Source organism: Setaria italica, chromosome IV (genome assembly GCF_000263155.2).
Source record: "Setaria italica strain Yugu1 chromosome IV, Setaria_italica_v2.0, whole genome shotgun sequence".
Taxonomy (NCBI): domain Eukaryota; kingdom Viridiplantae; phylum Streptophyta; class Magnoliopsida; order Poales; family Poaceae; genus Setaria; species Setaria italica.
In genome coordinates this window covers 7,673,553-7,695,472 of record NC_028453.1, presented here as the reverse complement: position 1 = coordinate 7,695,472, position 21,920 = coordinate 7,673,553, and the positions used below count along the sequence as shown (strand labels likewise).

The 21,920-nt window shown below is 44.4% G+C and overlaps 4 protein-coding genes across 12 annotated transcripts in view; all 4 read left to right on the top strand.

The window, feature by feature from the left end:
- Positions 1–1,211, top strand: part of LOC101784455 — a 1,852-nt gene extending 641 nt beyond the window's left edge. Inside the window, exon 2 of the mRNA XM_022826062.1 lies at positions 5–1,211. Within this exon, the coding sequence (XP_022681797.1) occupies positions 5–1,025 (1,021 nt within the window). The 3' untranslated portion in view covers positions 1,026–1,211. The remainder of the gene's footprint in view (positions 1–4) is intronic.
- Positions 1,212–2,245: 1,034 nt separating this feature from the next.
- LOC101784038 (annexin D7-like) lies at positions 2,246–5,000 on the top strand. The gene is made up of 3 exons (XM_004966748.3): positions 2,246–2,251; positions 3,177–3,389; positions 4,503–5,000. Exons 1-3 carry the CDS (start codon positions 2,246–2,248, stop codon positions 4,791–4,793), a joined length of 510 nt encoding a protein of 169 aa, XP_004966805.2. The 3' UTR covers positions 4,794–5,000.
- Positions 5,001–6,216: 1,216 nt separating this feature from the next.
- LOC101774315 (transcription termination factor MTERF2, chloroplastic) lies at positions 6,217–10,333 on the top strand. 7 transcript variants are annotated; one of them, XM_004964928.4, is made up of 3 exons: positions 6,217–8,591; positions 9,330–9,416; positions 9,790–10,333. In XM_004964928.4, the coding sequence occupies exon 1, from the start codon at positions 6,343–6,345 to the stop codon at positions 7,534–7,536; it is 1,194 nt and encodes a 397-aa protein (XP_004964985.1). In that variant the 5' UTR covers positions 6,217–6,342; the 3' UTR covers positions 7,537–8,591; positions 9,330–9,416; positions 9,790–10,333. The 7 variants fall into 7 exon arrangements, with proteins under 7 accessions (XP_004964985.1, XP_022681693.1, XP_004964983.1 ...); XM_022825958.1 differs by having other exon boundaries at positions 6,217–9,225; XM_004964926.4 differs by having other exon boundaries at positions 6,217–9,416.
- Positions 10,334–10,658: 325 nt separating this feature from the next.
- LOC101783642 (40S ribosomal protein S15a-1) lies at positions 10,659–16,459 on the top strand. 3 transcript variants are annotated; one of them, XM_004966747.4, is made up of 6 exons: positions 10,659–11,110; positions 11,608–12,197; positions 12,340–12,411; positions 12,564–12,837; positions 13,701–13,971; positions 14,051–14,186. In XM_004966747.4, the coding sequence occupies exons 1-4, from the start codon at positions 10,889–10,891 to the stop codon at positions 12,805–12,807; spliced, it is 1,128 nt and encodes a 375-aa protein (XP_004966804.2). In that variant the 5' UTR covers positions 10,659–10,888; the 3' UTR covers positions 12,808–12,837; positions 13,701–13,971; positions 14,051–14,186. The 3 variants fall into 3 exon arrangements, with proteins under 3 accessions (XP_004966804.2, XP_022681694.1, XP_004964986.1); XM_022825959.1 differs by lacking the exons at positions 10,659–11,110; positions 11,608–12,197; positions 12,340–12,411; positions 12,564–12,837 and adding exons at positions 15,539–15,673; positions 15,786–15,946; positions 16,058–16,459 and having other exon boundaries at positions 13,720–13,971; XM_004964929.4 differs by lacking the exons at positions 10,659–11,110; positions 11,608–12,197; positions 12,340–12,411; ... (1 more) ...; positions 13,701–13,971; positions 14,051–14,186 and adding exons at positions 14,748–14,902; positions 15,539–15,673; positions 15,786–15,946; positions 16,058–16,459.
- Positions 16,460–21,920: the final 5,461 nt, after the last annotated feature.

The following is a 21,920-nucleotide window of genomic DNA, read 5'->3' as shown; positions in this document are numbered from 1 at the left end:
CCAGGAAGACAGCCCAGAAGGCTTTCGATGGAGCATCCAAAGATAACAGGAAGGCATTCGAGGAGATCTCCAACTGCCGTCTCAACTCCGCCTCCAACCCCGACGCCATCCTCGCCCTGCTCTCTGGCGTCGGCCTCTCCCGCGCCGACATCGCCGACATCGTCGTCGCGGACCCGCTTCTCCTCCGCTCCTCGCCCAAGAACGTCGGCCCTCGCCTTCTTGCTCTCCGCGACCGCCTCGGTCTGTCCGCTCCCCAGATCGTTCGCTTCCTCCTGGTCGGCTCACGCGCTGTCCGCGGCTGCGACGTCGTTCCAAAGCTCGAGTTCTTCATCTCCTTCTACGGCTCATTTGAAAGGCTCCTCGTGATCATAAAGAATCACAGCTGCATTCTATGGTCAGATCTTGAAAGGGTGATCAAGCCTAACATCGCGCTGCTTCATCAGTGCGGCCTAAGTGGTCGAGATATTGCCCGGCTTTTCTCAATCAGAGCCAGGGTGCTTGTATTCAGACCAGAGAGCATCAAGGAGTTAGTGCAACGCGCGGAAGAGCTTGGGGTTCCTTGCAGCTCGCGAATGTTCTGGCAGGCGGTGGTGGCCGTCTCAAATATCAGCAAAGAGAAGGTTGCTGCCAGGCTCGAACTTTTGAAGAGTACTCTTGGTTGCCACGAGAGTGAAATTGCCACTGCAGTGTCCAAGATGCCAAGCATTCTAACAATATCTGAGGAGAGCCTTCACCGCAAGATTCGGTTCTTGATCAACGAGGTTGGACTGGAGCCTCAGTACATTCTGCAAAGGCCTGCCCTGTTCGCATATAGCCTGGAGAAGAGGCTAGTGCCCCGGTATTGTGTCATGAAGGTCCTGCTGGCTAAGGGATTGCTGGATAGCAATCGGAGTTTTTACACATTTGCTATATATGGAGAGGAGACTTTCAAATTGAGGTGCATTGACAGTCACCAGGACTCTGTTCCTGGGCTTGCAGATGATTATGCCACAGCTCGTGCTGGTGTTGTGCCGTATCAACTTTGAACACCTTAAAATGTTCCAATCTTTTTCATACTCTAGGCAGATGGTATAACTGCAACTCACGCTCATTAGCAGCTGTCAATGGTGCGGGCATTCCCAATTCTTCTTTCTGCAGTAGAACTAGTAATCTCTGACTGCTCATAGCCCAAGTTTAAGTTATGGTTATCTATTATTCTGTCAAGGACCTTACTGCACGTGTTTGTTAGTCGCTTCTTCTGTATAGCAAATGGCTGAAGATTATCCTTAAGTGAGTTGTTCTTCTGCGGATAGGCTCTTGTTATAGCATTTAATCTAGATGGAATTTGACAGCACTAGCTTTCCCTTTTTCTCTAACAGTGTTTGCTCAGCAAGTTTTGTTTCTACTGACATTTATAGCACCCACCGATACTTCTTTAAGGCTTGCCTAATTTGTTTTTAGTGGAACGGATTCATTTTGTTTCTGCTAATGTTTACATTTTACTTCACTGAGGCTGAACCACTACTTTCAAGTAGTGGCCGAAATTGCTACTGAGAAGAAACCAAGTAAACCAAGTTGTTGTGGCCAACAATATATTCTTGATTTTTAAGAACTGTTTTGGTTCCATGGACCTTTGGCCAAGATGGTTCTATTTGGTGTTGAGGAATGGGGAGACTGACTGCCAAAAATAGATGGCAAGAACTAATTCGTTGTTCTTGCATTTTCCACAGAATATGCCCCTTTTATATGGGTTATCTTGACTTGGCCCCCTAAAATTATCTGATTATGTAAATCTGAGACCGGCATATATAGAGAGCATTATCTCTTCTGGAAATAAATCCAGAATAAGGAAACAAAATATCCTTTAACAAAGTTTGTTTATTAGCATTTTGATGAATCCTGTGATTTTCTAGCCTGTGCATGATGGATATGCATATCACTATTTATAAGGCTTTCGCTTACTATATGTCATATTATGCATTCTGGTTTTATGGCAGCTCCCATGATGTGTGGAAGATCCTGATGATGTGTTCTCTAAGCAGGATCACAAAAGCCGCTGTAACCACCAGCAGTGCCCTCTGTTTTGACATGCATCTGAAACTCCAGACCTCAGGTCAGCTCATTGTTTACTTTATGATTGAAGTGTGGTTGCTGTCCAAGTTTCGATACATTTTTCGTAAGTCATGTGCAGAAGCAGCAAACCAGATAGGCCAAGCGCATGCGTATATTTAATATATGCTCATTGTAATTTGTATGTTATTCGAAGATGCAAGTACTACTTGCGGCCCGAAAATGTGGTACTTTGCTTGTGCTGCTATTGCGGCCGAGAAGAACTCTCTGTTCGCTTAGCCATCGGCCCATGTGCCATCGGTCCGTTTACGCTCCGGCCTCAGGGTGGTTACTGGTAGTCTGCTACGTGGGCCCAATTGCTCGTTTCGCCCAGATACAGTGGTTACACTTGAACAAATATTTTTTTTCAAGTTAGTAATATTTTCTCAAACAGGCAAACGTACGCCTTTTTTTTTTACTGCTAGTTTGCACGATACGTTCTAGGCTAATACCTTGTTCTACTTGAATTTTTTATTGAAATCATAGTATTTTCCTTCTAAACAATTTATCATAAATATGGAACATTTTTCTCTTGAATATATAACACATGTTCCCGATTCATTGAGAAAATATTCCACATATATAAAATAAAATCTTGAGGAAATTTCATCAAAATCATAATGAAGTTTGGTTTTATTTCGAAGATCTTATCAAGGAACACAATGGTTCGTTCTAAATTCAATTTGGCTGTCCGGTACTCCGGTCTAAAAATTATTGAATTTTTTTGTTTGAATTCGTGCCATCGCTTTTTATTTGCACATGCATAGCAGCATAGTAGCCTGTGGGACGCGGGGTTGGTCGTTGGGTGTATCGTGCATTGGACCCCTAACCTAATCTTTTTCTGCGTCATTTATATCAAGAAAAATCTGGTATGAACGAACGGTGCATACGACAAACCTCGCCTTTTAGCCAAAATACATCCACTGAATCAGGTTTAGTTTACAGGATGGCATGCTTATTGTCGTTTTAGTTTTTGGCAACCTTATTCTAGTTTTGCTAGCTCCCTGAGCTTTTGACCAACAGGGAAAAGAGTGCAAAAAAGGAAACGTTGCCACATTCTGTGATCTAACCTTTATTCTTCATTTCAGCTGCTGGTGCCACTTGTAAGTGCATACCGCTATGATGGACCAGAGGTCAACACAAGGCTGGCACACTCGGAAGCCAAAATACTTCATGAGAAGATCCATCACAAGGCTTATAGTGATGATGAGATCATCAGAATCCTCACGACTTGGAGCAAAGCTCAGCTTCTTGCTACATTCAATTATTACAACGATGCATTTGGCCACCCAATCAACAAGGTGCATACATGTCTTTTGCTGTATAAAATCGTACAGGAAGTAACCAAATTATTATTTACATTTTGTTCTGCCTATAAGTGTCTTCTGCATTGCACTAAAGTTGAATCAGATTATGCAGTTATGGAATGAGGTTCATGTACTGGTGCATTTTGTCACTCATTTACATGTATCACGACCCACATTAATACAAATCACCCATTCATATTCCGAAGGAAACTAATAAGCTGCTACTCGTGCCTGCTTTTGCCGATAGACTTTGTTCTTACACTGTTTGGTTCATTCATCCAATTAGTAAGGAGCACGTGTAACATTTGGAAAGCTGTTTACTCATTTTAGTTCCTGCACCCTTCAAGATCAACCATATTCAATAGTTTAGTGCTCAGACCAAGTTTTGATTTCCATGTTGCTTATGTCTAGATCAGTTGCATCCATTAAGATAGATACACTTTGTTGTCAGCTTGTTCTGTTCAGTATTTGGTATGGAAATTTCACAATGCTCTGGCAAAGCTATCCATGTTCAGTATATATAACTGTAGTTGAAAATTCTTTCTAGATCATTTAATGTTTTAAGATTTCCTTAGTCTTTTTAAGAGAATGAGTTGCTTTTTCATATGTTGATATATGCACGATCATTTCTTGACTATATTGACTCACAGCACTGCTTCCTAATTTCTGCTAAAAACATTCGCATGATAGCTCATGTGTTTTGGTGCTGGAATCTATTCTCTCTCAAAATGGTATTTTCCTTGCAAACCATAGTATTACTAAATACTAACTGCCACTGCAGAATCACCTTACTACTTAGAAGTATTACACTATTACTTTTGTCAATTAGATATGGTGATTTTAGACTGAAAGATTACTCAGCTCTCAAATGCCATTCAGAACATTGGTGTATCTGGTAAAAGTGTTGTGTTATGGTTCGCTTGGATGTTTTGCTGTTTTTTCAGTTTCATTTCTGTACACTAGCTGTATGTATCATTTGCATGACCTGCCAATATTCCACTACGCAGATCTCCTAGTGTTCTCAACAAAAATATTCGCACGATGCATCTCCTATTTTCTAGTAAATTCCTCAATGACCCGCTTCCTAACAAGCTCCGCAATCCACAGGATCTGAAGGCTGATCCCAAGGACGAGTACCTCAAAACGCTGCGGGCGATCATTCGGTGCCTCACCTGCCCCGACAGGTACTTCGAGAAGGTGGTCAGGCAGGCCATCGCGGGTCTGGGCACGGACGAGAGCTCCCTGACCCGGGTCATCACCACCCGCGCCGAGGTGGACCTGAAGCACATTAAGGAGGCCTACCAGAAGAGGAACAGCGTGCCACTGGAGCGCGCCGTCGCCGGGGACACCTCCGGCGACTACGAGAGCATGCTCCTCGCCCTCCTGGGCCAGGAGTGATGAGGCGTCGGCTGCCGCGCGTCGCCGACCGGTGCCGTGCTGTCGTTTGCGGTCTGTTCGGGTAATTAAACCTGGTATGCGTAGCTGTTGGCCGTTGTGAACGTGAGTGGGATCGTTTCTTCCGTGATGGTACTGTCGCTGCAGCTTGCATATAACAGTGGTGATCAAATAAATTGTGTTCACGATGAATCATGGCATTTGTTTTCATAGCGGGATCTCTAGAAAGTAAGCTTCTGACTAAGCTGCTGCCTGTGTGGGGCAGAAAGGTTATAATTCAGAGACATTAGAAGCAGCTTCGAAGCTGACAAACCCCTGCCGACGAGCTGGACGGCTAGCCACGCACCAGTGTCATCAAGCACCGGCTTCGATCTGTAGTCTGGTGTTTAATTGCCGGCGGCTAGGGAAGTAGGGAACTAATCGTCTCGTGTATTCATTCCGCAGGCTAGCGCCGGGAAACAAGAAGAAAGGGCAACCGCGGCAACGGGCTCATCTTGTTGGGCAGTTGGGCCTCTGTGCCCGTGCTTCTGAAATTCAGACCTCTGTAGAGCTCATTTGCTGATGATTGTATGATTGGCAGTATCACTGTATCAGCTTCGCGTATTGTCTGACCATGTTTGTTCATCGTGTGTGTTCATCCAGTGATGATACGCTGATAATTCTATGTGGCTTTGCCTAGTTTGTATCTATTTATTAGCCGAATGGATTACTTTAATGCCTACTCCTTCCGTTCCAAATCGTAGGTCGTTTTAGTTTCTCTAGATGTATAGATATTGTTTCTCTACATGCATAATAATATCTATGAGAAAAAGTAAAACGACGTACAATTTGGAACGGAGGGAGTAGTGTTTATTTGTACACTACTGCAGTGAAGGAACTTCTTGAGACCCTGGCCAATTATTTTTCGCCGTAAAAAAAATTCCAACACCAATACAAATAATTTTGTTTAAATTATGCGTTTCAAAGTTCAAAAATCAAAACTAAGGGGGTGTTTGGATACGAGGTGTTAAACTTTAACAGTGTCACATCGGATGTTCGGATGCTAATTAGGAGAACTAAATATGAGCTAATTATAAAACTAATTGCAGAATCCTGTGCTAATCCGCGAGACGAATCTATTAAGCCTAATTAATCCATCATTAGCAATTGGTTACTGTAGCACCACATTGTCAAATCATGGACTAATTAGGCTTAATAGATTCGTCTCGTGAATTACACTTCATCTGTGCAATTAGTTTTGTAATTAGCCTATATTTAATACTCCTAATTAGCATCCAAACATCCGATGTGACAGGTGTTAAATTTTAACACTTGGTTGCCAAACAGGCCCTAAGACGGTAAACTCCGCTGCTCAAATGGGCTCGACGAGAAAATAATTGAAAACGAGTAGCAGCTGGAAAAAGAAAGAGGGGCATCTATTTTGCCACGCAAAAAAGAAAAGAAAAATAAAAAAGAAAAAGCTTGGAAGTGGGGCTGGTCCTCACGCGGGCTGCTCCTCTCAATCTCAACTGAGGAAGACCGCCGACGCCGAATCGCCTCCGCCACCGCCGCCATGCTGTTCCTCCGAAGGCATGTCCTCCCTCTCCTTCGCGCGGTCTCCCCGCTTCCCTCCCCTATCTACCACCGCGCCTGCCTCCTCTCCACCTCCACCTCGGCCTCCGCCGCCCCATTCTCCCTTGAGGACTACCTCGTCGCCGCCTGCGGCCTAGCCGCAGCTCAAGCCAGGAAGACAGCCCAGAAGGCATTCGATGGAGCATCTAAAGATAGCAGGAAGGCATTCGAGGAGATCTCCAACTGCCGTCTCAACTCCGCCTCCAACCCCGACGCCGTCCTCGCCCTGCTCTCTGGCGTCGGCCTCTCCCGCGCCGACATCGCCGACATCGTCGTCGCGGACCCGCTTCTCCTCCGCTCCTCGCCCAAGAAGGTCGGCCCTCGCCTGCTCGCGCTCCGCGACCGCCTCGGTCTGTCCGCTCCCCAGATCGTTCGCTTCCTCCTGGTCGGCTCACGCGCTGTCCGCGGCTGCGACGTCGTTCCAAAGCTCGAGTTCTTCATCTCCTTCTACGGCTCATTTGAAAGGCTCCTCGTGATCTTAAAGAATCACAACTGCATTCTATGGTCAGATCTTGAAAGGGTGATCAAGCCTAACATCGCGCTGCTTCATCAGTGCGGCCTAAGTGTTCGAGATATTGCCCGTCTGTTCTCACTCAGAGCCAGGGTGCTTACATTCAGACCAGAGAGCATCAAGGAGATAGTGCTACGCGCGGAAGAGCTTGGGGTTCCTTGCAGCTCGCGAATGTTCTGGCAGGCGGTGGCGGTCGTCTCAAATATCAGCAAAGAGAAGGTTGCTGCCAGGCTCGAACTTTTGAAGAGTACTCTTGGTTGCCACGAGAGTGAAATTGCCACTGCAGTGTCCAAGATGCCAAGCATTCTAACAATATCTGAGGAGAGCCTTCACCGCAAGATTCGGTTCTTGATCAACGAGGTTGGACTGGAGCCTCAGTACATTCTGCAAAGGCCTGCCTTGTTCGGATACAGCCTGGAGAAGAGGCTAGTGCCCCGGTATTGTGTCATGAAGGTCCTGCTGGCTAAGGGATTGCTGGATAGCAATCGGAGTTTTTATTCATTCGCTCAATATGGAGAGGAGACTTTCAAATTGAGGTGCATTGACAGTCACCAGGACTCTGTTCCTGGGCTTGCAGATGATTATGCCACAGCTCGTGCTGGTGTTGTGCCCTATCAACTTTGAACACCTTAAAATATTCCAATATTTTTCATATTCTAGGCAGATGATATAACTGCAACTCACGCTCATTAGCAGCTGTCAATGGTGCGGGCATTCCCAATTCTTCTTTCTGCAATAGAACTAGTAATCTCTGACTGCTCATAGTCCAAGTTTAAGTTATGGTTATCTATTATTCTGTCAAGGACCTTACTGCACGTGTTTGTTAGTCGCTTCTTCTGTGTAGTAAATGGCTGAAGATTATCCTTAAGTGAGTTGTTCTTCTGCGGATAGGCTCTTGTTATAGCACTTAGTCTAGATGGAATTTGACAGCACTAGCTTTCCCTTTTTCTCTAACAGTGTTTGCTCAGCAAGTTTTGTTTCTACTGACATTTATAGCACCCACCGATACTTCTTTAAGGCTTGCCTAATTCGTTTTTAGTGGAACGGATTCATTTTGTTTCTGCTAATGTTTACATTTTACTTCACTGAGGCTGAACCACTACTTTCAAGTAGTGGCCGAAATTGCTACTGAGAAGAAACTCTCTATGAAACAATTGTGTAAACCAAATTGTTGTGGCCAACAATATATTCTTGATTTTTAAGAACTGTTTTGGTTCCATGGACCTCTGGCCAAGATGGTTCTATTTGGTGTTGAGGAATGGGAGACTGACTGCCAAAAATAGATGGCAAGAACTAATTCGTTGTTCTTGCATTTTCCACAGAATATGCCCCTTTTATACGGGTTATCTTGACTTGCCCCCCTAAGATTATCTTATTATGTAAATCTGAGACTGGCATATATAGAGAACATTATCTCTTCTGGAAATAAATCCACGAATAAGGAAACAAAATATCCTTTAACCAAAGCTTGTTTATTAGCATTTTGATGAATCCTGTGATTTTTTAGCCTGTGCATGAAGGCAGTCAAGGAGCTCTCCAACTGCCGCCTCCAACCCTGCTCTCCGGCGTCAGCCTCTCCGGCGCCGACATTGCCAACATCGTCGTCGCAGACCCGCTTCTCCTCCGCTCCACGGTGAAGAACGTCGGCCCTCGCCTCCACGCCCTTCGCGACTGCCTCGGTTCGTCTGCTCCCCAGATCGCTCGTTTCCTCCTGGTCAGCTCACGCTTTGTCCGCCACCGCAATGTTGTTCCCAAGCTGGAGTTCTTCATCTCCTTCTATGGCTCATTTGAGCGGCTCCTTGTTATCATGAATAAGAATAAGAAGGGGAACGACGTCCTATTTTCAGATCTTGAGAGGGTGGTCAAAGCCTAACATCGCGCTGCTTCGTCAGTGTGGCCTAAGTGTTGGAGATATTGCCCAGAGCAAAGTGCGGATGCTTAGCTGAATACCCAGAGCGTGTCCAGGAATTGGTGCGACGCGTAGAAGAGCTTGGGGTGCACCACAGCTTGGGGATGTTCAAGCACGCAATTTCAGCTGTCGCCGATATCAACAAAGAGAAAGTTGCTCCCAAGCTCAAGTTTTTGAAGAGTACCCTTGGTTGCTCTGAGAGTGAAGTTGCAATTGCAGTGTCCAAGATGCCATGTATTCTAGGATACTCTGAGGAGAACCTTATCCGCAAGATTCAGTTCTTGATCAAAGAGGTTGGAATGGAGCCTCAGCACATTGTTGAAAGGCCTGCCCTGTTAGGACTCAGCCTGGAGAAGCGGCTAGTGCCCCCGACATTGTGTCATGAAGATGCTGCAGGCAAAGGGGTTGACTAGCAATTTAAGCTTTTCTTCATTAGCTAAACTTATAGGGAAGCATTTCAGATTGAAGTTCATCGACTGCCATGAGGACTCTGTTCCTGGTTTTGCAGGTTATTATGCTGCAGCTTGTGCTGGTGATGTGCTCCATGAAGTCCAACTATCATCCTGAAATATTTAATATTCTGGATATCATTCAGGTGGATTGTAGAATTGCAACTCATGCTCATCAGCAACTGTCCATGGTCTTTTTTCAGCAATAGAACTACTGCTTATCTTTAATTGGTCATAGTCCAAGTTTAAGTCATTGTTATCTATGAGGAATTTGTTTGAGTTACTCTGTAGACTTGCTGACGAGTATAGTGTAGTAGTCACTTCTTCCTAGCACGACTTAAATTTAAATGATCCTGAAAGCTAGCTGTTCTTCAGCAGAATGGTCGTTGTAGTACTTGATCTACTAGTAACATTTTGGTATTACTTCCAGTTTTGTCTTATCATGTTTGTTTAGCATGATTCTTATCCGAGCTGATGTTAAGAACCTCACACTTGCTTTGTTGTTCGAATTACCCGTAGCTCATTCTTGGAAGATGAAAAAGGAATTGCGTCCCCAAATACTAACAAACCTACCGATTGAAGGAATTACCAAGTAGTTTGATGACGAGAGTAAAGAAAGAGCAACGCACACATAGCAGAGATGCAGCCACAAATTGTGTTGGAAGCGATCTGAGGGCAGTCAGCTCAAAATGAAATCTGATGGAAGCTTGACCGAAGGCTACGGGCAGGTGTTTCACCATGAGATGAGGAGAGGGTGAATACGAAGCCGCAGGTAACAAGGACTTTCTCACTGATCTGCTTAAAAGCATATTTGGTGGCCTCTGTGTCAGGCGGAAAGGTAGGCACTAGCTTGATTGCTACGGAGATGGAGCTCCACGAAGTTGTTCAATGTGACATTGGAAGCACCTGAGGCCTTGCTAGATCAGAATTCAGAACTATTTGTAGCCGTTATTGGATCCAACCGAGCTATTTGCACGGGTAACCTCGCAATTATTTTACAAGACACAGAAATTTTGAATTGTATTGTACATGACAAAAGAAATTTCGATTGTATCGTTGTGCACAGATTTTTTTTAAAGGGTCCCTTGACGTTGTGCACAGAATATTACAACTGGAAGCTAATTACATGTGAAAAAAATTCACAATCACAGCATCCAAATAGGGTCTTTTTTTTAGATAACAGACCACTTTTGCCCTGCTTTATATTGAAAGCAAAAGGTTAACTGGGGTTGTCCAGTTTTACAATGTTTGAAGAACAGACTCCAGAAATTCGACATGCTAATTCATAGCGTCAAACTCCTTACTCCAAAACTCCCTCTAAACTGTCCATAAACAAAAAATAGGGTCTTAGGGAGAAAAAAATTGGAATCTGAACCATTCTCGGCTAATCTGAAAAAAAAATTGTATCGTCGATTGGTTTTTCAAAAAAAAAAAAAAGAATCGTTGATTACGCCCCTGGTCAAAATTTACCGCGAGCAAGAGCAATAAACAAGCAAAACAGCCGCCTGTCCATGGCCGGCGGCGACCACAGCGAAATCCTGACGCAGAAGGCCACAGCCCTCACCCGCCACCCCGCCCCTCTTCTCTCCCCTTCCCCGGTCTCCCCACACCGGCGACGATGGCGGCGTGGCCCAACCCGGCCCTCCCGCTCCTCCTCGTCGCCGCGCTGCTCGCGTTCGAGGACTGGCTCTCCACGCCCTCCTGCTCCGGGGGCCCGCCCGCCGCCAGCGGCCCCGGGGACCTCAGGGCCATGATGGTGGCCGACCTGATGCTCCTCGGGTCGGACGCCACCTACGCCGACCGGTTCTTCAGGGACCACGTCATGTACAAGTTCTTCGATGTGAGTGATCAGATTCAGATGCGAGCGACTGTCCCGAATTTCTTCGAAAATTTGTTAGATAACTGAAATGTTAGTCTTCTATAGCCGTTTGGTGAGCTAGTGCACATGCAAATTTGCTGCTCTGGGGTGCCAAATGTAGTGGAGCGGCATGTTTTCAGTGTTCACTTAATTGGAGTCCACTCACTATGATTTGCTGGGACTTATTTTGGTCAGTCGCATTCCGCCTAGCTGGTCCTTTGCTTTGATTTTTTGATCTTTTAAGTATCCATTGGTTTGATTTTATCGGAAGCTAATTTGCGGTCATAATTTGCATTTTACAATGTACTCCGCTTCATTTTGGGGGAAAAAACTAAATTATTGTAGATAACTGTAATTCTGTGAAGTGTGATGATTATGAACATTATGAACTTTAGGATTCGTAGCATCCTAGCATTCAAACTTTTGGATTGCTGTGCGCACAACCTTCATTCGCCATCATGCCTTTTTTTTCTCTCCAGAATTCTATTCAAACATTGAAGCCGGATATGATTGTAGTCCTTGGGGACATTTCAGCAAAGGGTTCAGAGTTAACAGAGCGCAAATGGATATCTGTTATTGAGCAGTTTGAGGGGATATTGGGGCATTACTCTGGTCTTCCTCTTCTCATTGCATTAGGTGATAAGGACGTGGGCACATGTGCCAATTTGGAGGGAAAATTTGTAAGCCGCAGGGCCAAGCATTTGCCTGGATTGGATTCTGGTGGATGTGGTGCTTTTGAGATCAGCAATGTAAGTTTTGTATCAATAAATGCCGTGGCACTGCTCTGTGGCAATAATGATTTGCGGTTTGGTGTTGAGAAGTTCATGGAGAGGGAAAGCCATCATTTCCAAAGTCTAAATGAAGCAGAATGTTACCCTTTGGGATGTGAAAAAAGAGAAGGTTCCACTGACACTAGTTGGAGGCAAAACAGCATGGAATCCGGGTCTGGTCCTGTAGTTTTGCTTCATTTTCCATTGCATAAGTTTGACGCAGAAGTTACTGGTCTTACCACATCTTCAGAGGAAATTGTCTCAGATCATTCATCAGTTTTCGCAAGCTCGAAACAAAGGTAAAAATCATCGATAGTATGTGTATTATGATTAGACTCTTAGTCTATCCCTCCTATGGAATCACCCGTATTACGGTAATTTGTTCATGTGACCCTGAACGTGTGATTACTATATCCTCACAAGGTAATTGGCTAATGGCAGGGGGCTATATGATCGTCTGCATATGCTTCCAGCTAATTCAACTCAGTATATTCTTCAGGCACTTAAACCAAGGTTAGCCTTCCTTATTACCAAAGGGTTTGATAGCTGAGTACAGCTTTTGGGTTGAACTACCTGTTATAAGTTGACCGTTTTATGTTGTGTGTTTTTTTAGTGGCTATCGTAAAATTTCTTGTTGAGTCCTAATATTGTTTCTCTTTCAACAGGATTATATTTAATGCTCATACTGGTAGCTTCTCAGACTTTCTCCATGCTGATGGGACACGTGAAGTAACAGTACCAGCTATGACATGGAAGGCAAGAGGGGTACCTGGTTTTGTCATTGCTACATTTGATATTAAAGGGGCTGTGACTTTGAGGTGTTGCTGGTTAGCCAAGGAATGGCATGTAATTATGGGATACTTAGCATTCTTGTGCCTGACAGCTCTTGCAGTTAGATTGTCACATTGATTTAAATGAGAGATCGAATCTTTTTTCAAGGTATGTTTTGATCCTTGCAAATAAATTGCTTTTCTCCGTGATGTGTTTGTCTTGTCTGGTTTGTAGTTATCTAATTAACACATCAATTTTTAGAGCGATCCTAGTGTCACATTTTGAACTCATATGATGAGGTTTCTATAGCTCTTCCTTCAAAACTGTAGTGCTAACAGTCTATCAACTTTTGACAATCTTAGTGTTGCTCATCTGGGATGATTGCTCAAGTTTAGCTTTGACTCCACGTGATCCTTTCACAATGACATGATACACACACTTTTGAATCAGAATCTTTTTTATCTGTTTCTTGGTGTTATCCTCTTTGTATATCCAGTTAGTGCAAGGGAGCAAGATTGGGTGCTTGCTGTCCAGAAGGTCTTGGTTTTGCACTTTTGATGCCTATGCTGAGAATGATAAGGTTTTTTGTCACATGGTAAAGAAGCCAACCTTTTAAAATTGCCTGATCAGAGTGCCTGCTGCTGGTCTAACTGTCTTACTGTATGTGTAGTTCATTTGCTGTGGCCTCTGCCCCCTTGAAAAATGAGATGGGGATTGGGGAGGGTAGTTTTAGTCCAGTAGCTTATTCCATAATACCACAAACCAAGCTTCTTAAGCTACTGCATTTGCTAAATTCAGTATGCGCATCACAGTAGTTGGTGAGATCAGCCAGCATAAATTTTTTGTTGCTAACCTCTCAGCAGTCAGACATAAAGTATTGTACTGTCTCAAACTGCTCTTTTGTGATTCTTTTAGCTCAAGATTGAGTATTACTATGGACTAGTGGGATGGTTGTTACATATGTTGGGAATTTGTCAGGTTTTGGCACTGCTGTATGGAAATTATTCACATGGGGCATAATATCTTAACAGGCTTTTGCTTGGAGGACTTAATGGCAACTTCTCCAACATAATCTGGCAAAATGGCGAATAGATTGCTGCCATCTTCCACGGAGACCCTGCAGTCTCGCAGACCAAGAGCAGTGGCTGCTTGCTGCATCTGCAATAGTAGCTAGGGATGGGCTCTGCTGCATGGGAGCAGAGCACCATCCTGCCTCTGTGCCTCCTGATGCTGTCAACTACAAGTCTACAAGCTTTCGATGCCGTTGGGCCGTGGATATATTTAACGCAGCTCCTGGAAATGGTAAGCATCATGAGAAGCCCTCTTGTTTCATCCCAGAGCTTAACAAATGTGGCAAATGGCAACTGAACAATTTATTTAGGCAGGAAAGTCGGCAACAGCATGTCCAGCATACCGATACGGCTCGCCTATGTCAGCGATTGAAGGGTTCTAGGTTCTCCCATGCAGTTCTTGTATATGCTTCAGAAGCTCTCTGCTCCTGTCTTCGAGTCTCTCAGGTAATTCTGCAAGCGTGGGTGCAAGTTTAAGTTGCCCTTCATGACCTGATAAAAATAGGCGCGTGCTTGCTCCTGTGTATATCTGTTGCATACATAAACATCTACAGATCTGCCTGCTGGTTCTACATGAGAATGTTTGTTTTAGAAAAGAACAGTTTGAGTGCTTTGTATTTGGTTCCTGCCTGTATTTTTGTTGCCTCGTACATGGATACGTCGTAGTTCTTTCTATCCGCCCGCTGGCCGCTGCATCAGATCATTCGGCAGAATTTGTACCCGAAGCCACAGATTTGAACCCTGGCAGACCTGCGTGTTCTCGTTCTCTCGTAGATGATACTGTGAAATTTGTGCTTAGTGCAGACTTCTCCATGCTTTCATGCTTTGTATATGTAACTAGCTAAATGACCGGTTGATATATAAAGCCTCAAAAAGGAAGAAAGGAAGCAGATCCCAAGGGTGGAGATGACAAACGCGGCCCATTTCTCGTCCCTTTCGTGGGCCGTTGTTGGGAGAAGACTCGCACAAAACAAAACCCCCCAGTGCCAACATTTTGTATGACAGGTGGGCCCATATGCGAACCGTATAAAATGCACGAGTGAAAACCCTAGATCCCATCAGCATCGCGATCCCATTCGGCCGCCACCACCCCTCAAGTCCCCAAACTCTTCGGCCTTCCCGGCCTTGCGCCGCCGCCGACGACGCCGAAGCCTCGCCCGAAGGTACGTCCTCTCTCTCTCTCCCGTGCGTCTCCGTCCCTGGTATGAACTCGCCGTAGATGTGTATCCGTTCCGTCGGGAGCTGTTCGCGTAGTAGAGCTGCAGAGGTGAGAATTTTTTTGCAAGGTTCTTGTAGTAGCTGTACTGGAGCGCGCATCTATGGCTGTATCGCTTAGGAGACACCCTGTGAAGGTTACCATGGTCCTTGTTTAGGAGCTCGACCTGATGCCTGCATGTGTGTTAGAGGGTGAACAGTGAATATTGTTTCTACTGCTGCTGGTGACTTACTGTCGTTTGCGACTTGCGTCGATATGGTGATTGCTTTGACTATTCTTAGGTGCCGAACCTGAGTGGTGGATTTGTTCAGTGTGTTGTTGCTTAGTTCTTTGTTGTTAGCCAGCGAAATTAAGCTGTTATTTTGGAGGAATATGCATTGAACCCTTTCGAACTACAGTTCACTTTACAAGTGCAACTAGTGCATTATGTTTGATATGCTTGCTTGATTACTCAGCCCTTCATTAACTGCATTCTATTCCAAAAAGAAGTACCTGACATCTGCAGTTGCCTCAGTTGACACTGTTTATGATTTCACCAATGATCATGTAGCTGATGCTCTTTCTTTTCTCATATATGCGGCAGAAATGGTGAGAGTAAGTGTGCTCAATGATGCCCTCAAGAGCATGTACAATGCTGAAAAGCGCGGCAAGCGCCAGGTCATGATCAGACCGTCTTCGAAGGTCATCATTAAGTTCCTCATCGTCATGCAAAAGCATGGTATGTTTTGTATCATTCATCATTGACATGCTTACTCATGATCAGGATTTTTAAAACTATGATAGGGCTGTTGCCAACTCACTAACTGATGATGTTGCGTTTTTCACTGCAGGATACATTGGTGAATTTGAGTTTGTTGATGATCATCGTTCTGGTAAGATAGTAGTTGAACTCAATGGAAGGCTCAACAAATGTGGTGTGATCAGCCCTCGCTTTGATGTTGGTGTGAAGGAAATTGAGTCCTGGACAGCAAGGCTGCTTCCCTCACGTCAGGTTAGTTCATTGGAAGTGACTAATAGCTTTTTGTGCAAGCATCACTAAACTATGCAGCTTGAAATCCTTCAAACCATGTTTCCTAAGAACCTTATAATTTGTGTTTTGCAGTTCGGCTACATCGTTCTCACCACCTCTGCTGGCATCATGGACCACGAAGAGGCAAGGAGAAAGAATGTGGGAGGGAAGGTCCTTGGCTTCTTCTACTAGCAAAATCTTGTACCCACTTATCAGATTATCCCAGTAACTGTTAAGTTAAAGGCGTAGTCTTGTAGCTGTGTAGAAGCCAAAAACACGCAGAGATCACCTATTCTGCATTGCCATGCTCTGGATTGTGTTGACCCTTTTAGGTTTCTTGTCACTGAGTTGCTGCTTGGCCCCCTTTTTGGCTCTTGCATCAGTTGGATGCAATCTGCTGGTGTACCTGGTATGTTGGTTCTGAAGCTTGGTACTATGATAAACTCACTTTTTGAGCTGTCTGAATTTTCTGCAAAGCATCATGTACCGTCCAAAGTCTGAGTGCATGTGGAGTGATTTTGCTGACTCATCCTGTATTCCTGTATCTCCCAACTGAGTTCTGTTGCTTGTGGGATGGTAACATGGCTGATATGATCAAGAGCAGTAAACAAGAATAAACTGGTGAGGCATCTGCTTGTTGATCATAGCAGATTGAATTGGCTTATGCAATCAGGTAGCTGCGAGCCTTGCACTCCCATGTGATTCTTCTGAAGTGGACAGTCGATCATAACAGGTTAAATTAACTTATTCACTCAGGCAGTAGTGAGCCTTCTTACACAGTTACGCTCAAGGTGATTCTTCTGAAGCGAGCAATCGCCAAACAAACTCACAGGGCCTACCATAAGGAAGAATTTAAAGGCGAGCTTCACTGGTCAGCTTCAAGCCATGTAGCATCACCAACTATTGCAGCAAGTTGGCTACTTGGCTATTATGGGTTGCAGTGAATCTATATTCCTTTTCGTAGAAACAAGGAGGCAGACTGAAGAGGCCCATCACATTAGGTAAAGTCTACCGTACTCTCTGAGTCACTTGGGCCAGTGTGATCTGATGGCGACAAAGCAGTGTTCGTCAATATGTACTGCTCTTTCTCATGTCATTCCGTGAGGGCACCCTTGTTTTGTTACACAGGAAGAATGCTTGCAGATGGGGCAGGAGACCTTGCGGTGAAGATGTGAGTGTGAATTGTTTACCTTGACGTGCTGGACCCTCCTGGGAAGGTAAACTTGTTAAAGCTGGAGTCAGTCTTCTCTTCAGTCTTCACATCGCCCTGGTAGAGCTTGTGATGATCCATTGCTTGCCATGATCATGTAACTGATCAAGACAGCTTTGCACATTTACTCAAGAGTCAGGGCCATGACAAGTAAGTGGATTCATTTGCACACCCAATTGTGTGTCCACATTTGGTCAAATGAAACCTTGGTTTATCGTTGTCAAGATTTAACCTAAGACTTGAGAACCGGGTTTGAACCGGTTGGTAGAGCCACAGGTGAACTGGCGTGCTCACCGTAGATACTTTCCTTTGGAATCTGATTTCAGCATGATTGCGGACAAGAATTCGGTACTCTTCTAAGGGTGCGTTTGGCAGAGCTCCCAGAGCTGATTCTCTACTGAATCCAGTAGGAGCTGTACCAAACAGTTTTTCAGAGAGAAATAATTCTCTACTGATTCTGTGAAGTGATTCTCTGAAATGGAGGTTGGGAGATGAAAAAAGTATCTCCTCCTGATTCTGTGAAGTGATTCTTCATCCTAAATTTAAAAATTTATGCTAAAGAATAAAAGAGAATCACTTTCAGCTACAGGATCACTCCTCTCAGAAAATCAGCTCCATAGAGAATCAAAATCAGATGGAGCTCTACCAAACACACCCTAACTAAAAAAGCTTAAAGGCTTGAAATGTCTCCTCCCTTTGGTTGAAAGAAAAACACATTCAAAGCTCCAGTTCGAAAATGAAATCAGAGTTGCAAAGCTTGCACTTTTCTTATAAAAAGGGTGATTTGGTTAACAAGTTATTGCTGGGGCTTAGAACTAGTAGGTTTCTATGTTTCAATTTCAGTTCATAGAAGAAAAAATATTAAGGAGAATCAAACTGTAGCCCAACAGAACTAGTTGCTAGTGCTCTACTTCAGGATTTTTGTAGTTTCCTAAGCTTTGGAATCAAGTCATTATACACTGCTATTAATTTCAGTAACCTGATGCTATTATGGCTGTATGAACTATGCATTACATAAACTGTTGTGTCCAATCAGTCAAGTTCCTCTGAAAAGGTCACTGCGGTGACAAACAGAAAGACCCAAGGAATGGCTTGCTGAACAGTACACCAAAAATTGGCAGTTACTGAGCAAAGTAAACGTGCCATTGTTCTGCCCTACAGCGTGTTGTGCAAACGGTTTCGGTGAAATTGCTCCGAGAACTTATGTGCAGTCCAGGAAATTGGGTGAGGATTCTCAATTCCAACAGACAAAGAAAACATTGAACCTGCATACTCTTACACCACACCACTATGATCCTAATCCGATGTCAATCCGAGCTGGCGTTAGGCGCGCGCGCGCCATCTCGATCGATGCGTTGCTCCCAATCGACGGAACCGGAAGAATCTCGCGCGGTAAACGCTTTGATCCAACTGCAGGGTGCAACGCAACCAACACCATCCGCGTGCATGCATTCCACTAGGCGCCCTAAAATACTGTCGCAAAGTCAGAGAGCTGGAGCAACCTCATGGCTCTGGCTCTGACTCTGATGAGGTTTCGGGCTTCAGAGCTCTCCTGCAACCACCGGGTCCGGTCCTAGCTACCGCATCCGAGGATTAAAATACCCCGCCCGCATGATCAATGCACCAAATGCGGCGGCTGCAACTGCAGGTGCAAGGGCAGCGAGCCATGGAGCTTCGCGGCCTGCACGACGACGATGTTTGCCCGATTCGCGAGCTCTGACCAAGCAGCCATTTGTTTATGCGGCTTTGCTCGTCAGAGCGACAGGATTCCTGCGCCACCAGCTGCGCATGGGATTACGGCGCCGGCGAGTCGCCGGACAGGCCGGGAGATCTGTCCGCACGTGAGGGCGGGATGCGATGCTGCGGCAGGGAGCAGCCGCGCGCGACAGACTGACTTTGCTCAGCAGCAAGCCGATCGGTTAACTTGTTAATACCCCGCGAGCTCTGACCTGCTTCAGCAACAAGCACGCACGCATGCTCGTCGCGAGAATTTGCATCAGAAGCTTATACATATATACTCCAAGTTGCGTTGCAATTTGCAACAGTGTCTCGCCATGGCGCTTACTTTGGCACTACTTAAAGCGGCCATTTGCCCTGCAGCTACGGATTTCGTGGGATCATGTCAGGCGGCGTTGATGCCGCGCGCGGCGCGATGAACAGCTGACGGGGGAGCGGAGGAATCATTGGTACGTGCGTGGGCGACGGGCTCCTAGGAAGAGAGCCAGAGAGGGGATGGATCGGAGGGGGACTGGCTGGCATTCGCTGTTCCTGCTCCCGGATCCGGATCAAATTATAAGCATTCCCTTCGCCGTATCCTTTCTCCACGTGATCTCCCCTTCTTCGTCTTCCTCAAGCACTCGCGCTCGCCGGCTGCTTGTGATGCTTCCGTTGGGGGTTCCATTGACCTGACCATACGTTCGTTGGAACAAGAGCCGGTAGTTAGAGTTAGCGATAGTCAGCGACACATTATTTCATACATTTTTTTTGCGAACATTATTTCATACATTTTTTTTTGCGAGCATTACTTCATACATTGTGGACATAAATTAGCAATTTATGTGGGCTGAACGGTGAACACAATAGGACGTAAAAACATGTTTTTAGCATATACTTGTATTTGATGTGAAATAAACTCTATATTTTGATGTTTCAGTTCTAGTTAACCGAAGAAAATCATTTTTTGCGCTTCTTTTTATCACAAAAGATAAGTTCATTATAATATTGACATATTCAGTCTGGTATTAAAAAAAACAATGTAATAGGAAAGTGTTTTGTTGTCAATCTATGCTAAATTTTACATATCCGTGGTGGTCAAAATCAACACTAAAAATGTTTTGACCAACAACAACCCTAAATAGACTTACATTTATGAGTAGACAGTGGGAATTGGAGGGTTACTGGTGTAGTGAAATGCTTGTTTTAGCAAAACTGGCTAGAGGATATCATTAGTTTTCAATTTCCATGTACGTTGTTGTTAAGTTGTGGCTTTGCTAGCTATACAGCACAATTTAGAACAATAGCTATTTGACGTAGGATGTGACGACCCTCGCAATGATATTATAGGTTTTAGGAGAAAGATTGCTTGTAAAAGGTGTATTTTGCTCTTGATGGTTGGTGGAGCCACCCATCATTGTCTTTTTTTTTCTTTGTTTTTTACAACAGTTTTGTTCAAAGAGGATCCACATTGTATACCTTGTGAAACTACGAAAAAGATGCTTGGTGTACTATCATTTCGTGTTATCTCTTTTCTTATCGGAGAGGTATCATATTTTAACAAATGAAGGGTCATCCAATGAGCTATATCTATCTGGGTGGCTTTAGAGCTGAACCAATTTTTTTTTCAAGTGTACATCAGCAAACACCAAAAAATTTGGTCTTATGGAGCCAATTTTGTTAAGTCCATTAAGTTCTTGCAAGCACTTAGACACCTAAGTAAATAATACATATGCAAGCAAAGCATGGATAACATATACATGCTTTGTTATGATGAATTATTGTTAATTTCTATTGTGGTTGACATGTTAGTTGTGTAGCATCGGACTTTAAATTCGTTGATTTCGGGTTGTCGCTTAAAAAAACTCTCAGGTTGCTAGCTGCTAGCCTCTTGATATAGAATGAAACAACCAAGCCAATTCAACGTATTATTTTGTCCATTGCAAACGGCAGAGTAGAGAGGGAGATAATTTATTCTGGAGAAATTATGACAGTCGACAGATAATTTAATTATCTGTCCAAACATATCATGCAAACCCTGATGTGACCCGGCAAACAATTCGAGACCATCCATCTGATCCTTCATCGCAAAGTAGGCTCACCTCAGCCAGAAAAGGCTAGAGAAAGATCACAGGACAAGGAAAAGAAACCAAAAGAAAAAGAAAGGAACGTGCAGAACTGCAGACGACAGAGAAACGGCTCCCTGCATTTATCTGGAGTTTCAGGATGAGAGGATGACACAACCTTGAACTGTTCCATCCCTATCTCCTCATCAATTAACAAAACCTCTTGCTAATGCACAGATATTATAGTTAATAAACCTGTTTGCACACAAGATCATCGAGTGGAGGATGTTGGTGAACGAATGTATGTGTAATAAAGTAGCATAGGCATGTAACATTTTGTGGTTCCAGAGGCTTCGGCCGGTTATCTTGCACAAACATGAATGATGGAGATGAATCTGCAGAGTAGGATGTCACATCTGCACTAGGTCGTCCAACTTAGGTACGACCAAATGAGGATGCTGCTGCTTGATGGCTTCGGGCTAGAGGTCTGATGTATATGATTCAGCTAGCTTCCCTCAGAGGAAGGGAAAAGCACGCAACTGTTTGTGCCTTCGGCGTTTGGCCACATGTAAATGTGAGGTGTGAGATAAGGTCAGGGCAGAGGGCGCAGGTCCTGACAGTTGATTAAGCCTGGCTTGAGCAGCCCAACAACCGTTTCAGAGCTTGAAACTGGCCACCTAATCATAGTTGTAACCACACATTTGATTTCTTGAAGTTAGTTAAAATACTGCTACCACATTTTCCTTTTCAAGAGGCGCACACAACTTAAGATTCATTTTTTTTAATCTTTGATCAATAATTATTGAAATTATTTGTAGATTATTATATCGTACAAATTTGGTATTATTGATTCATATTTGAAGCTGCTATCAAATTTATAGTCATGCACAATATACAAGAATTTGATCAAGGAGAGGTGTTGGAAGCCGCGTCGAGCTGAACATGCCTTAATTACGTTTTGAAACGG